Source organism: Austrofundulus limnaeus, unplaced genomic scaffold, assembly GCF_001266775.1.
Source record: "Austrofundulus limnaeus strain Quisiro unplaced genomic scaffold, Austrofundulus_limnaeus-1.0 Scaffold129, whole genome shotgun sequence".
NCBI classification, from domain to species: Eukaryota; Metazoa; Chordata; class Actinopteri; order Cyprinodontiformes; family Rivulidae; genus Austrofundulus; species Austrofundulus limnaeus.
This window is the reverse complement of record NW_013952531.1, coordinates 263,787-279,254: the sequence shown is the minus strand read 5'-3', so window position 1 is coordinate 279,254 and position 15,468 is coordinate 263,787. Positions and strand designations below refer to the sequence as shown.

The following is a 15,468-nucleotide window of genomic DNA, read 5'->3' as shown; positions in this document are numbered from 1 at the left end:
ATATGAGTTTGTATGTAATGTATGAATATAATATACAAGTTTCACTTTTTAAATGGAATTACTGAAATAAATCTACTTTTTCATGATATTCTAATTTTATGACCAGCACCTGTAAATACATCCTACCTGGGGATGGAGGGCTGTGTGGTCAGGGGGGCGGCGATGAGGCTGGATTTCTGCAGCCCGTGTGGTTCGTCTTCGGGCCGAAGCTCGTCTTCAGACTTTAACCTCCGACGAACGGGTTTAGGGGGAGGAGCCAGCGGTCCTGACGAGCCCTTGGCCTGATGGGAAAAACAACCCTGCTTACTGGAAGAGGAGTGGATGTTTTTACAGAAACTACTTCCTGTTTACACAAATGTTTTGTTTGTGCAACAAAGACGTACAGAGTTGACTGAAGCAGAGCTTCTCTCGTCTGCTGGACCGTCACTCTTTACGGTTCTTAAAGGGCCGGCGCCCTCCGACATCTTGTCCCCCTGAGGACATGAGAAACACAAATAAATCTGTTTGTATAACCAGGGGTGGGCAGCCAGTCCAGATCCTGAAACCTGCTGCAGGCTCCGCCCACCTGTCCCGCCTCCYTGTGCTTGTCCACCTCAGGCAGGCTGGAGGGCTGCTCAGAGGCAGCCAAGGCCTGAAACTGGCTGAAGTCTGCGAAGTTGGGCTGCTGAGGAATCTGCTGGGGGGAGGTGGTGGCGGTGAGCGTAGCTCCGCCCCCAGGAACACCCTCAGCCTCCGCACGGTGCCCTGCGAGCGGTACGGATGTCTACGAGCAGACGGACAGTTAACAGCAGAGGAAAAGCTTATTAATTGTTTTTGTTTGTTTGTTTGTTTTGAGGGGGGGTACCTGTGTGGGCAGCGGGCGAGGGGGCACCGCGGGAGGGAAGGCGGTGGAGGAGGGTTGGGCTTGTCCTGGCGTAGACGTGGCAGCAAAGCTGCGGTTCATGTCCAGAGAAGAAGAACGAGAGTGGGAGGGCTGGGGGCGGGGAGGAGGAGGAGGCGGAGCTACCACCTTCAGGGCTTCTGGAGACGCACCTGACTGAGACCTGAACACACAAACAAACAGGTAAACAAACAAACAAACAGGTAAACAATCATGAGCTCAGAGCTGGTCTAAACTCCAGCTCTTTTCCAAACAAACAAACAAACAAACAAACAAACAAACAAACAAACAAACAAACAAACAAACAAACACACACAGCGTACCTCTGTCTGCTGGTGGGTTCTTGGTCTGAGGTGAAGGAGTCTGAACTGCTGTAACCATCACCTGACGAGGGATGAAAGGACAATAATTAATCTGGACCCAGAATCTAAWMAAGTCTAGCTCCTCCCATCAGAASTACAGAACCAAACTAATGAAGTGGACCTCAGGAGTGTTGCAGTTGTTTGTGTGTTTTCATGGCAGTGTGACGGCGCCACACACAGGATGGGCACAGGTACTACGAGCTGGATCATTTCTAAAACCATAAATAAAACTAGAAACTGAGTGAAACCTTCTGCCTGGACCCGAGCTAAAGTGTGCAGCTGCTGAGCTGTGATTGGTGGAACAAAGGTCTGCTGGATGCTGATTGGCTGTCACTCACCTGCAGACACTTTTAGCCAAATTTTACCATAAACCAACGAGCTGCCTGAGGATCTCTGTAAATTACTTTAGTTTAGTTGAAGTTATTCTAATATTTGAGACTAAACCTACAGTGTAAACATTTTAAAGACCTCAAAGATGGATTTAAGACATTTTCAGGCTAATTAAGGCCTTAAAGACTTGAAGGATCTGCAGGGTATGACATCATCACTAAAAAACAACTGTCTCTGTTTTAAGTTTCTGTTCTTCTTGACAACCTCTACATGCAATCTGTCTGCAACTTTTACATTAATTATTCACAAAGAAAGAAAGCAATGCTACAGAAACCTCTGTTAACCTATTTTCTTGTAAAAGGGTTCATCATGTGTTTGATTTGAACATTTCCAGCTCTGACTCTGCAGCCAGTTTATTTTATTATATTTATTTTGTTAACTCACCCACAGTGTTGGCAGCTACAAACTTCATGGAAGCGGTGAGTTTGGCTTCTTCAGACAGCTCCGGAGGTTTTGCCAGCAGAGGACTGGTGGGGTGCGTGTGGTCTGCAGGTTAAAACACAGAAAATATGGAGCCTAACAGTAAATAAACAGTATAATTAGCCTGTTATTATTATTATTATTATTATTATTAATTACTGCGTTATTTATTTGAAAAATGACAGCACTTACCGCTGGCCGTCCTCTTCAACTCCATCTCCTGCATGTGGATCTTACTGGGGGTCATCCGAATGGGCACTGGATGAACGATGGCCGTGTCCTGGAGGGGCACACGCATCAACAAACTGGTTAAAAAGAAGAAGTCGTAACAAAAGATTAAATAAAACATAAGACAAATGAGCTGTGCTCCATTTTCTTCCTGGATCAGTGACTCCTTGTAATTTTGACTAAAACAAGAAGAAGAGTGACGTTCACCAACAGGAAACACTAACAGCAGTTTACCTGTTCAAACTGCAGCACTTTGACACAAATAACATATCTGGTGATTATTGTGCAGCTAAAATATAAAATATAGATTTTGTGGTTCTGTGCAACCTTTGTGTGAGCAGGAATGATCACTGAGATGAGTGTTTTACAGGGTTCATGTAGGTTTCACTAAGTTAAATTTAAGACCTTTAAGACCATTAGTAACAACTTTTAAGACCAAATCAACACATTAACAGAAACGTTCAAATGGTCCCAGAAATTTATAATAAAAACCTTTTATTACTATCAATTTAGTTATTAAAGAATATTAAATTTTAATACAAAAACAATAAATAATTTGAATGAAACGATCATATCTAAGTGCTGTGAACTGTTTTAACTGAGTGAAACAATCATTGATATCAAGTCAAGTCTGACTGAAAACTGACTTTAACAAGTTTAACAACAAGCAGTGGACATGACTGAGCTTCAGTTTGTTCTGCAGCTAAATAACTCTCTGTGTGTGTGAGGGGCTGTGTGTGTGAGGCTGTATGTGTGAGGCTGTATGTGGGGGGCTGTGTGTGGGGGGCTGTATGTGGGGGGCTGTATGTGGGGGGCTGTGTGTTATCAGGGGATTTGTAGTTGAATCATGACCAGTAACAAACTTACCACTTCATGAAGACAGATCAGGTCAACGTCTGATTAAAACTTTTAACTTTATTTATTTATGCAGCCAACGGTTCTCAGGAATGATCAGAAGTAGAAAAAATTAAGATTTGACAAAATTAAATTTAAGACCTTGGATGAAAATTTGGACATTTTTAATACTTTTTTTAGGCCTAAAATTTAGATTTTCAAATTTTAGACTTTTATAGACCTTTTAAGACCTGGCATGAACCCTGGTTTTAAAACATAAAGATGATAAATCGTCATTCTTTTTGCCTTAAAGATGGTATTATCATTTAATTACAACAACATTTTTATTCTTGAACTGCCTCTGAGAACATCAGAAACATCTAAACATGAGCAAAAAGACTGAAAAAGGTTAAAATGTGGCGTCTTCTAGGAGCTGAGCCAGGCAAACTGAACCCATGGAGGTGGAACATCATGCACAGAACAGAAGGAGCAGGAGGACTCTGCAGAGAGGGTTAACAGGTGAAAACATGCGGACTAAGTGATTGACTTACAGGGTCAGCTGGTGCAATGTTAGAGTCAAATTGGGTCAGAGTTTGTGAGCTGGAGGAGCGCTCGCTAAACGTCTCCCACTGCTGCAGGAGACACACAAGACAGTGAGAAGAGAAACAAACAAAAGGTCAGTCAGCTGACAGTGACATCACACGTTTACTGAACATCACGGGTCTCACAGAACCACCGGTGTGTCCGGAGGAGGGAGACAGGACGAGCCCAAATATCAGTAAATATGTTTGAGGAAGACGATGAGTGACGTCAGGATGGATGAAATTACAAACGAGTCACTCTGAGGAACTCATTCACAAGAATCAAATGAAAATCAGGCAAAAGAAAAACAGGAAGAGTTTGGGTGAAAATGTGTGAGAACCTCGTTGCTCTGGTTCATCTCGGGCCACGCCTGGTTGAGCGAAGGCATGGAGGGAGACTTGCTGGGGGGGACCTCCACCGGAGACGCCGAGTAGCCCACGTCAGCGCTCGGCTCTGGGACTTCTGGAGGTCCAAAAAAAAATTTTAATGAAAGGAATTAAAGAGACTGAGATTTCATGTTGATAACTCCACACCAAATCAGCCAACGGTTTCAACCCGACAACCTTAGAACTTGATGAAAATTGGCACATTTGTCAATTTTGATGTCAAATTTCAGGACAATCTGACCAGTGGTTCCAGATATTTGACCCCAAAACTTCAGGATTTTCTGAGAAATGAGCTTGAGGTTGCTCTGAAACTTGAGCTCACAGCTGACAAACGTGTCAATCCTCTTCAGAATCAGAAGTGACTCGACACAGAATGACTCGAAGGGACAGCCGGCGCACCTGCTGAATCGTCCAGGTCGATCAGCTTGGGCATGAGGCTCTCCGGCAGCTTCTCCGGGAGGTCGTAGCCGTTCTTTCTGGCCACGACCAGGTGGAAGGCGGCGCAGAACTCGTCCAGGGTCAGAGCTCCGTCCTTATCGAAGTCTGACAGCTCCCTTCAAACACAGCAGACAGCAGCTCAGCAGGACTGTGTGCATTTAATAACATCTGATGATCAAACTGAGGGGAAAGTCCAGATAAAAACTGACAGGACTCACCAGATATGTGACAACTCTAAAATGGGCAGCTTTGATTTAGTGAAGAACTCTTTAGCTGCTGAACCTGTGTCACAGACAGAGGTGAATAACCCTGGGCTCAGTGAAGCTCCTGTATGTTGTGTGTCTGTGTGTTCTCACCAGGTATGAAGCCCGTGAGGTCCGGCTGGATGGTTTTGAACTGGTTGATGTAATACTGCCGCTGCTCATCTGTGATCTTCCAGGGGTCGTCGTAGCTGCTGGACTGTCGCTGGAGCTCGTTGGTCAGAGCGGCCGAGGCCACGGTTCGTATCGTTGAGCTTTCCTGCAGGAAGCAGAATTACACACATGAAAAAAAAAAAAAAAAAAAAAAAAGAATTACACACGTGAACTTACAAATTATTTATTCTGGTAGAATGACAGAGTAAGGACTTCTTCTCTGAGAAGATGAAGCGCCGAATGAATTTTATTAAAGAGCTAAAACTGAGTTGTTAGAGGCTAAAAACCAGAACAATACAAGTCCAGCTAATAGCCAAAAAAGYCTAACTGAAGCAGGCTAAAAGGCAGCTAAAAGTGCCAAATTAATTTCCTAACAGAAGCTAAATGTGAGCTAAAGAGAAATATTAGCTAAAATCTAACTAAAAAACGTATAATATTACACAAAAGTCATAAATAGAAAAAATGCTAGCTGAAAACAGCAAAATGTTAGCTAAAAGCTAAAATTATTGGATGGCAAACTAAAAACAAAAGGTACCTAAATGTTAGCTAAAAGCAAAATGTAGCAACAGATAGCAAAAAGCTACAACACAACTACCAAAAGGCTAGCTAAGAATTTCAAAAGACTAGCTAGAAGCTACAAGTATTAAAAAGCTAACTAAAAGTAACAAAAGACTAGCTAAAAACAAACAACACAACTATCAAAAGTCTAGCTAGAAGCTAAAAGTTGATAACAGCAAAACACCAGCTAAAAGCTAAAATTTAAAGAGTAACTAAAAAGGAGAAAATAAGAAAGTTAAAGGTGCCAAAATGCTAGCTATAAGCTAATAACAGTCAAAAGGCTAAATCGAATGAACAAATGGCTAGCTACAAGTTCAAGTTGTAAAAGAGTGGCTAAAGGCTAATAATAGCAAAACAAGTTAAAAGCTAAAAATAGCTGAAGTGTAGCTTCATAAGAAGAAAAATATTTGAAGGAAGTGATCTCAATGTTTGTCTGAGGAACACCTTTGTAAATAAAGTTAAATATTTTGAACTGGCAGCATCGAACGAACGATGAAACAGACGTGTTGCTTTACAGACTCTGATGATGTGAAACTAAAAATGAAAAGAGAAGCAGCCTGAAGGAGTCTGTGGGCGGAGCTTCAGCAGAGAGACAGGAGCTGAGTGTGGTTCTTTATCAGATGTTTGTAGGAAGAGCTGCTGCTCTTTAATCATCAAACAGCTTTATGAACAACAGGCCACGCCGTCAAACCATGGATGTGTTACTCATTGAGCCGAGTCAACGTTTCATCTTGACCGTAGTGAACGAGAAGACTTTTTAAAACTTAAATAGAGTCTGAACATTTGTTACAAGTGGAGGCTTCAGTCGAGCTGCTCTACCTGCACCAGTGATGGGTGAACTGCTGGGAGCGTGCTGGACGGCGGCGTGTCCGCTGTGAAACTGACCCAGCTCTCCTGACTCGGGAGCGGCGGCGGCGACGACGAATGGGACGGCCATATGCCATCACCTGTCACTGGACCTGGAGGGAGGGGCGTTTACACACGTCAGTCTAGATTACACAGGAAGTACGACTTTTGAGTGTTTCAACCAGTTCACAAGCACACCGTGTGTCGCTAACACATTTATAGATGTGTGACACTAACTCAGTTTGAGTTTCTCATCAAAAGCATCTTAAAGCAGGAAGTCTGCATCACTCAGCCTGAGCCATGTCTGTAAACTGTGTGAGAGGCTTGTTTTATGTGGAAAATATTTCACAGAATCAACAACACAAGTTCAGYAATGGAAGCTAAAAGTTGCTCAATTAAAACAAAACAGATTAAAACCTTGAGTCTGCTTAAATATATAAATACTTCATGCTCAAATTAACAAAACGGTGTTCTTTTAAAGGCAAAAACATCAAACATAAGTTATAATTTACAACTAAAGGCTCAGAAACAGAGGGTTTCTCTTCCTGCTAACTTGTCAAAGTTCCCTCTGATTAATGAGGCTGTTTCAAACATGTTTCAGGGTAAATCTGACCTGCTTGTGCTTCTCTGAACTGCGTCCACACGGCTCCGGTCGCAGCCACCGCCGGCTGCCTCTCAGCGTTTCCTCCGCTGTGCTGCCGCTTGTGTTTCCTCCAGGAGTGAGGGGAGGTGGGAGGGGACTGGTGGGGCGAGATGACCGGGGACGTGGGCTCAGGCTGGGAGGACACATCACGGTAAAAACTGTTTGAGAGCATCGCTTTGAAGACTCGATGTGTTGCAACTTAACGAACAAGTAATGAATGATTATTTAATAAATGTATTTAATAAAATTAATTAATTAATAAATGTTTCACATCAGCTCATCATAACTGAAGTGTTTCAGATCCTCTCCACCATCTGAGGCACTTCAAAGCAACGAAAGCTACTTTAAAGTGTTTTTTTATGATAAATATGAACAAACTTTTGGAAAGAGAACATGAATAACATGTTGCAAAAACAATTTCACGTCACTGAGATGAACAGTTGTTGAGATATTTGCATGTGAAGTAACAGGAAGTGATGTCAAAGGGGAATGTTTGCATGTAAACAGAGCATTGCTACTATAGCTGTGTTTCCATTACAAATGTGCGAAAACTTTGTCGATATTCTGTTAATGTCGAAAAACACAGTTTCACAGCTGCAGTGTTTCCATTAAGTAAGAAATGTTCTTAAAGTCACGTGAATACGTTTGTTCTCATGATAAGTCATTACAAACATGGCGGCGATGGATGTAAACACATAGCATGTTGCTACCACGACACTAGCGCTCATCATCAGAGGAGACGTCGGCGTCTTTTATCGAGGCTTTCCAGAGACAAGTCCCTACTTGGGAGCGGCTACGTATGCTGTGTTTTTGGGAAATTGTAGTCGGTGAGTTTACTATTTTATACTACTTCTGTGATATTACTACTACTTCTACTTCCTGTTATCTTCTTCATCATCGTCTTTTTCACCAGTAGAAACAGACGGTTGTTGATCACGTGACTCCTGTGATGTGAAAAAACTGTTTCCATTGCAGTTTTGTGAAAAACACCAATTTAGATACGGCTGAAATAACACCTCATCCTAATGCAAAAACATTGTCGAAAAACGTATTTTTTTTTTTAATTGACGTGTTTCCATTGAGCAAATTTATTTTCGAAATTCTAATTTGCGCATTTTCCTGGTCAATGGAAACACAGCTAATGACTAACAACACAGACAGAAGGGAAATTTCTGATGTTTTTTTAAGATAATTTTAGTCTCTAAAAGAGAGAGATGAAGAAAAGTCAGAGTTTAAATAATATTGTTTTAATAAACAAAGACCAGAGATTTTTCTTCCTTAAAGTTCCCCTTTGATGTCACTTCCTGTTTCACTTTAGCTGAGCCAAATTCAAAAGGAAAATATGCCAGTTGTGAGACAAAATGGGTTAAATCGTGTGTATTATTCCAACTTTCTTAAATTTAAAGACGTTTTCTTTGACTTTTTATATTTGAAGATGTCACTGACACTTTAAAGGTGTTTAATCTGTCTTACAGCAAACATGGAGAGTTTCACAACAAAACACAGAAAGATGACTGGAGTGGAAAAGGTTAACGCCCACACTTAGTCAGGTCAGCAGCAGAAAGGCAGTGAAGAAGAAGAAGAAGAGTAAAGGAAGTAATATCCTGAGGTCAAATAAAAACATCTCTTTCTATCATAATCCCTCAAAACATGCAGATTTGTGTCACCTGGGAGGATAAATCTGCAGCAGCAATTTCAGCTTTAAAACAGGAAGTGACAAACCTGAGGTTCTACGCTGGGCGCCAGGGGCTGGATGACCTCGTGGGCCGGATGTGAAGTGGAGGGGGGGGGACCTTTCTTGTTCTGGTGACCCCTACCCGGAGGTCTGGGGATTACGGCGGTACCGGAGGCTGGATACAGGCCCTGGCTCTCTGCATCCTGGTACAGAGCTGCGTGTCTGGCTTCTGCCTCGTTCTTTCCCACCACAAACCTGGGCAGCGGCAGGTCCTTGACTGACAGGAGAGGAGAAACAAAGAAACTAATCCCTCAGAGCTCTGTCTGCCATCAAAGGTCAACATACAGCTGCTGAAGTCAGCTGATGACATTATTACCCAGAAACAAACAACTACTTCCTGAAAATGAAGCGTACTGAGAAGTCTGCTTTATTTTACTAAAATAAGGTTAAACTTTGCTCCTGTTTGTACATTCGACAGAGAGAAACAGTTACATAAAGAGGAGACAAAAAGACCTGTTTATTCAGTGGAAATACAAATCATGTGCTGGTTGTAGAGACTTAAATACAACTCTATAAGCAGGAGGTGAAATCTATTTTTAGATGCATCAAATCGCTGCAGGACCCTGAGTCCGTTTTAATTTGTGCTGCCTCTTTAAGTGGGTCAGCAGATTAGCTGCTTCCAGTAATACATGTGATGCTAACATTAGCTTCTCCATGATGTTTTCAATGGTAAGTTAGCATCTATGCTAACTGTTGGTCATCAGTCTGTGATTAAAGTGTCTGTGACATCAAGTTTTTAGTAATAAATATGAAGGTATTTTTGGAAAGAGAACATTGTTAACATGTTGTAAAACTAATTTCACGTCACTGAGATGAAAAGTTGTTGAGATATTTGCATGTGAAGAAACAGGAAGTGATGTCAAAGAGTGCATGTAAACAGCGTTGTTACAGCAGCTAACAACACAGACTGTAGAGAAGAATCTGATGTTTCTTTACATTATTTTAGTTTCTATCAAAGAGACAAAGAAGAGTTTAAAAATGTTTTTTAATAAACAAAGACCAGAGAGTTCATTTTATTAATGAGTTCCTCTTTGATGTCACTTCCTGTTTCACTTTGAGCCAAGTTTAAAAGAATATAGACCAGTTATGTGACAATGGCTTAAATCATGTGTAGTATGCCAATTTTCTTAAGAATAAATATGTTTTGACTTTTTGTATTTGAAGGATAGACATGTCACAGACACAGACAGATATTTATATTTTTAATCAGGACTAAATGGATGAAAGTTTGTCTTAATCAGTGATGGAGGTGGTCCTGTGGGTCAGTTCACAGATTACTAATTTAACCTGTTCAGACATTAGTTTGACTCATGAATCTAAACACAACGAGTCAAAATAAACAAGTTCAACAGTCGTTAACTGATATCAGCTAAATGTCACTATTTATCATAAAAACCTTTTTAGAGACACCTGACAGGATGGTAAAGGTGATTTTTTGTTGTTAATTATAGTCCACTGGTGTGTTTTTAGTTTGTGAGGCAGCAGCAACCTGAGGTCCTGTTTCCAAACAGACTGATGGGGGGGGGGCTCTGCTCTGCTTCATCAGATTAAGAATCACTTCAGTGTGTTACAACACCAGTCTGTGGCTGAATGTGACAAAGTGTCTGTGTTGTCTCAGACAGAACCACAAAGAGACACAAACAGGAAACACTTCTTTCTGGACTCACCTGAATTGAGGCTCTCCACCCTCAGAGGGAGTCCAGACTGGGCGATGGCGATGAGCTTTAGGGCGATGTAGAACTGACTCCGCCCGAAATGACCCAGCCGAGTGGCTCCACACAACTCTGTGATCTAACACACACACACACACACACACACACACACACACACACACACACACACGGATAAAAGAACTTATTAAAATGACTGAGGTCCAGCAGCAGCAGCAGGTTCTGTAATCCTGAGGCTGAAGGTTTGAGCCCAGCTTACATTTTCAAAACAGGACAAAATAACAAAGTTGCTGCTTTACTTTCTCCAAACTGTGCTTCACAACCGTAGATTAGGAGGTAAAAAATAATGAGAGAATTTGCTGCTAAATAAATTTAAATGCTTAATGCTGAAAGAGGTTTCCTGAAACCTCTTCTTGTAGAAGCTGAGGATGTTTAATAGACAAGCTGTTCATGCAAGTTCAATCTGAGCAGCTGATTTTTGCTGCAAGTAGGAAAACACAAGCTAAAAATCAGTGGTAAGATAACAAAACTGTGTCCAAAAAGCCAAAGAGAGCAGAACCGTGGCTCAAATGAACAGAAAACAGCAGAAAAAATGTTGAAGCAAAGTTAGAATTTGGATAAGAAAGCGCCACCGACCGACAGACAGCTTGTTTTAGCTTTGTCAGCCATCTTGAAAAGCTAATTAGCTTTCAGCGTGTGGTGATGAAGAACGATACTGGCTACTATCAAACCCCAGCTCAGAATCAACTGATTTAGCTAAAGATGAATGAACTGAATTGAGCACAAAACAGATTAAATTAGCAGGAAAGTAGCTGAACATGCTAACAGATACTCGTCAGAACCGTTGAAGCAGCTCTCAGTCTCAGAACGTCAGTGACCCCGGCTACAGTCTTACAATAAACACATGATTACAGTCCTGTTCTCACACATCCTGTCATTTTTTACAGTTTTTAATAAAAACACTGGAATCTGCTCTGGCAGCCCAATCCTGACAACTAAAGGTTCAGTCAATATTTATAAAACATTTTAAAAGGCTTGAAGGAGGATGAAGAGAAAAACTGGCAGAAAAATCTAAATATCTCAAAATGTATAAACTGCTGAAGAACCAAAAGTCACAGCAGGAAAGTCCTGAAGGAGCTGAAAAACACAAAGATGTGATGCAAACATCAGTGAACATTAGCTTCATAAGCTTTCACACAAATAGTCTGAAATGTGCACAAATATCTACGAGTCACTGGTGAAATAAAGGAAAGCCTGCAGGCTGCAGTCTGTAATATTAACCAGTGGAGTGTGAGGCGTTCAGGACTGTGATCCGCCTCAGCTGACTGGTCCCACTTCTGCTGACACAGCACTTTATCTGAGCGAAGCTCACAAAGCTCCCGTCACTTCCTGTTACCAGAGCGTCTCGGTGGGCCACGAACACTGAGCTCCCTGTGAAACTACAACACAGCTCRCCCCTCGTTGACCTTGACAAGGACGCTGAGTCACAAACTGCAAATATTGGAGCAGCTGAAAGATGCTGAGTCATCACGAGAACTGGTACAGACATGAAACCATGCTCAACAGTTTTTTCTAAAAGTTCTTTAAATAAATAACACAAAACAATGAAAGGTCTAGCTTTCCCTGCTTCCCTACAACAAGCTCCTATCACACCAAATATGAACTTGGTATTTGTAAAACTGCAGGAGTCGCAGCCATTTTTGTGTTGCTAATATCAGTTAGCTTTAGCCGCCATCTTGAAATGAGCAGACCCCAAAAGCTAACTGGAAAGATCAAATATTAGTCATCATTTCTAAGGGTGGCGTATGTACACAACTTGGTGTGTTGCAACACTGCTAATTTGTTTGTTTGAAATTAAACTAAATGATCTGTTAAATTACTAAGATATCAAATTATTAACTCAACCCAAAACATTTGCAACCTCCTTTCTTAATTAGCTTTCGTTGTTTCTTCATTTACATCACAATGTTCACAACATCACAGATAAACACTGCAGCAAATCTTCCCTTCAAATATAAAACTCGTGGTAAAACCAGTTCCACATAATGACGCTTCGATATTAACAAGGATTGGGGCTCAGCGCTCAAAAATACTATTTAGTTTTGGTCCTTGAAAGCAACACATCTGTAAAAAACATGATAAATTTGATGTTTTGTTGTCCCAAAGTCTGTGAATGCATCATAACTGAGCAGTTAGCAATAATGCTTCTTCGTACATGAGAAAGACTCAAAGCTGTCTACTGGTAATGTGTTGGTAAATTATAAAAACATTAAAGGAAGTAAACAAGGTTATTTAAAGAAGACAGATGTTCTCTCTGTGATTCTCTTCAGTCGTATAAAAGATCACAGGTTTTCACTACAAACATGGAATAAAACATTAACACGGTGTTGCAGTTTTCAACATATATTCTGAATTCTGAAATGTGGGTACGCACTCAATGTAAACAAAGAATCCACCTGAAGTCTTTCTGCAAACTTTACTCGACAAATCTGAGTGTGAGCACACGACTATTAAAACTGTTGATCACAATTATTGACCTATTTTTGTCACTTTGGTTGTTTTTGTAAGTAAATAAAATGACATGGTATTTGGCAGCCATTCACAAATACAAACTTTTAATTGAGGGACATGTTACCCATCCATTTTCTGTACACGCTTATTCCTTTCAGGGTACCGAGGGTCACTGGTGCCCATATCCAGCAGTCACAGRGCGAGGGGCGGGGCACACCTGGACAGGTCGCAGGTCCAGTAAACCATCCTATTGGTTGTTAACAATCAACAGGAGATAAAAAAGTGTTTTGGTTCTTTCACTAATGGGGCGACAGGTGAGGGTCTGTGCTGTAACCGGTGGTGGTCAGAGGACCTGTGGCTACAGTAGCTTATCACCATCAGTGTGTGAATCAGTGCTGGGCGGTATACCYGTTTACTGTTTTTTATTTTTGTTATGATGTGAATTGTCTGAATACGACATACCYGTTTAAACAGCCTGAACACGTGTGGAACGTTTCGTCGTGGCCGCCAGTGAAATGTTTCCAGGGGGACACTTTTCCTCACTGCACCGCTATGTGTGTTAGTATGGTATGATGAGTGGGGATGGATATAAAATCCATATGAGCAGAGGCCATATGTGTTAGCATGCTAATGTTATTGCTGCAGCTGCAGGTGGTGATTCTGCTGCTTATATTGGCTGACGTAAAAAAAACATCCTGTTTTCACCATCGTTGAACGTAATAAACACCTGTTCAGTGACGTGCARGGTTAGATCGAACACAACTTTAATGTGGAAATGTGGAGACGCGTGGAGACTTTAACGTGCTTATATTGTGAAAAGCCGGGGGGGGGGGGGGTATAGTGGAATTGAATTGACTGGTGTCAAGGTGAGTCGTGCTGTTAATCTTTATTAAATAACATAAAACAATAGACCAGATAATAATCTTTTCTTAACCTTCCTCCTTCATGACCGGACCAAAATGCATGACTACTGTCTGCAACCAGGAGGAGAAACGACGTTTAGAGGACGGAAACAGACACAGCAGAGGGAAACAGAAAAGTTAATAAACAGTGTTTGTACATTTTATTATCAGCTGACCTGTGATGAAAAGAAAAATACTGTGACATACTGTGAAACTGGTGTAAATGTTGAAAATACCGTGGTATAAAATTGTGGTCATACCGCCCAGCTCTGTGTGAATATGTGAGTCCTTAGACTTGATAAAGAGCAAAATACGTTCAGACCATTTCCCTTTAAAATATTCTCCATACTTTGTGAGACTCTGCATCTGCAGACAAATCTGGTGTTGAAAATCATTTATTTGACTAAACATGTTGTAATGAACACATGCCAGACGTTTTCAAGGAAATCAGTAATGAACCTGTGCTTTCATTCTGTCATTCTCTGTAAACACTGTGACATGAGGTCTGTTTTTTAGAATAACACCTGAATCCAGAAACACACAGATGAAGCTGATGAATGGAGAATAAAAGCAGCATTCAATGTGAAGCACAAAGAGGAGTGTAAAGCACACCTGAACAGGTAAGCACTGTATGTTTTGTAAAGAGGCTAACAGCAGCCAGAGGAAGAAGGTGTGTCTGTAGCTGTGCAGCTAACCAGCCCTGCTAACCTCAGGTGTATACCTTTACCTGCTCAGAACAGGTTAGCTTACCTGCAGGACAACTTCACTGGGTAACTGGGCCGCCCGGAACAGGTCCAGAACTCTGCCGTTAGAAGCCACTTTCTTGGTGTTGTCCGTGTCGCAGTAAACGAACAGGTCCGAGTAGTATTTCTGCTCCACATCACTCAGCGTCAGGCTCTCCATCGTCGGTGAACCCGGGGGCTACCACCCACCACCACCACCCCACTTAGCCAACGGCTGGGGCAGGACCCGAGGAGCAGGAGGAGGAGGAGGAGGAGGAGGGGGGAAATGGGCGAGACTTCAGGGTCCCAACTCGGCGGAGCTAACGGTGAGTTAGCGGTGATGATGTTCCCAACAAACCGCGTCGACTTGTCGTCGTGTGTCCCCCCGTCCCTTCCGAACTCTCAGTCCGGGGAAACAGCACCGGTCCAAGCGCGAAGACCCGACCGAGGACCGCTTTAACACACTTGGTGAACTTGTTGGGCAGCAGAGCCCGAAGTGGCCAACAGCTGGCTCCGGAGCTAGCTGCTACCTTGAATCAAAGTCAGCCGCACTAACGGAGCCTAAACCGCCTCCTCCTCCTCCGGTGGGGCAGGGACCGGGCTAACTTCGCGCTGCGGTTCTTCGTCTGACCCGAATCCGCGACGGGATGACGGCTCCGAAGTTCCGCTGGAGGCGGGTTCCTCCACGGGGCCGTTAGAAGTAAAGTTTCAGGGTCTCTGGGCTCCTTCCTCTAGTAATCATAGCCGCCATTCCTGCCGTCCGTGTCAAGTCACCGGAGGTTCGCACGTCACTTCCGGTAGTGGTGTTTCAAAATAAAACGCGCACTTTAGTTTCCATTCTAATTCAATGTACAGTATATTTCATTGGATCGTTTTTAACACACACACACACACACACACACACACACACACACACACACACACACACACACACACACACACACACAC

General features: G+C 42.3%; 2 protein-coding genes across 4 annotated transcripts in view; one reads left to right on the top strand and one right to left on the bottom strand.

Moving 5' to 3' along the window:
* The window catches only part of reps1 (RALBP1 associated Eps domain containing 1), a 20,982-nt gene extending 6,266 nt beyond the window's left edge, over positions 1 to 14,716 (bottom strand). The window contains exons 1-17 of one of the 3 annotated variants that reach the window (XM_014015407.1): positions 14,549 to 14,716; positions 10,383 to 10,506; positions 8,703 to 8,932; positions 6,951 to 7,113; positions 6,311 to 6,450; positions 4,877 to 5,039; positions 4,739 to 4,802; positions 4,482 to 4,636; positions 4,037 to 4,158; positions 3,666 to 3,746; positions 2,245 to 2,332; positions 2,017 to 2,118; positions 1,204 to 1,264; positions 845 to 1,043; positions 566 to 763; positions 384 to 473; positions 127 to 281 (exon numbers count right to left, since the gene is read on the bottom strand). In XM_014015407.1, coding sequence (XP_013870861.1) covers positions 127 to 281; positions 384 to 473; positions 566 to 763; positions 845 to 1,043; positions 1,204 to 1,264; positions 2,017 to 2,118; positions 2,245 to 2,332; positions 3,666 to 3,746; positions 4,037 to 4,158; positions 4,482 to 4,636; positions 4,739 to 4,802; positions 4,877 to 5,039; positions 6,311 to 6,450; positions 6,951 to 7,113; positions 8,703 to 8,932; positions 10,383 to 10,506; positions 14,549 to 14,701 — 2,288 coding nt within the window. In that variant the 5' untranslated portion in view covers positions 14,702 to 14,716. The remainder of the gene's footprint in view (positions 1 to 126; positions 282 to 383; positions 474 to 565; positions 764 to 844; positions 1,044 to 1,203; positions 1,265 to 2,016; positions 2,119 to 2,244; positions 2,333 to 3,665; positions 3,747 to 4,036; positions 4,159 to 4,481; positions 4,637 to 4,738; positions 4,803 to 4,876; positions 5,040 to 6,310; positions 6,451 to 6,950; positions 7,114 to 8,702; positions 8,933 to 10,382; positions 10,507 to 14,548) is intronic. The other 2 variants (XM_014015408.1, XM_014015409.1) reach the window with 2 other exon arrangements.
* abracl (ABRA C-terminal like) overlaps positions 14,708 to 15,468 on the top strand; it is a 4,364-nt gene continuing 3,603 nt past the window's right edge. The window contains exon 1 of the mRNA XM_014015413.1: positions 14,708 to 14,846. Within this exon, the coding sequence (XP_013870867.1) occupies positions 14,807 to 14,846 (40 nt within the window). The 5' untranslated portion in view covers positions 14,708 to 14,806. The remainder of the gene's footprint in view (positions 14,847 to 15,468) is intronic.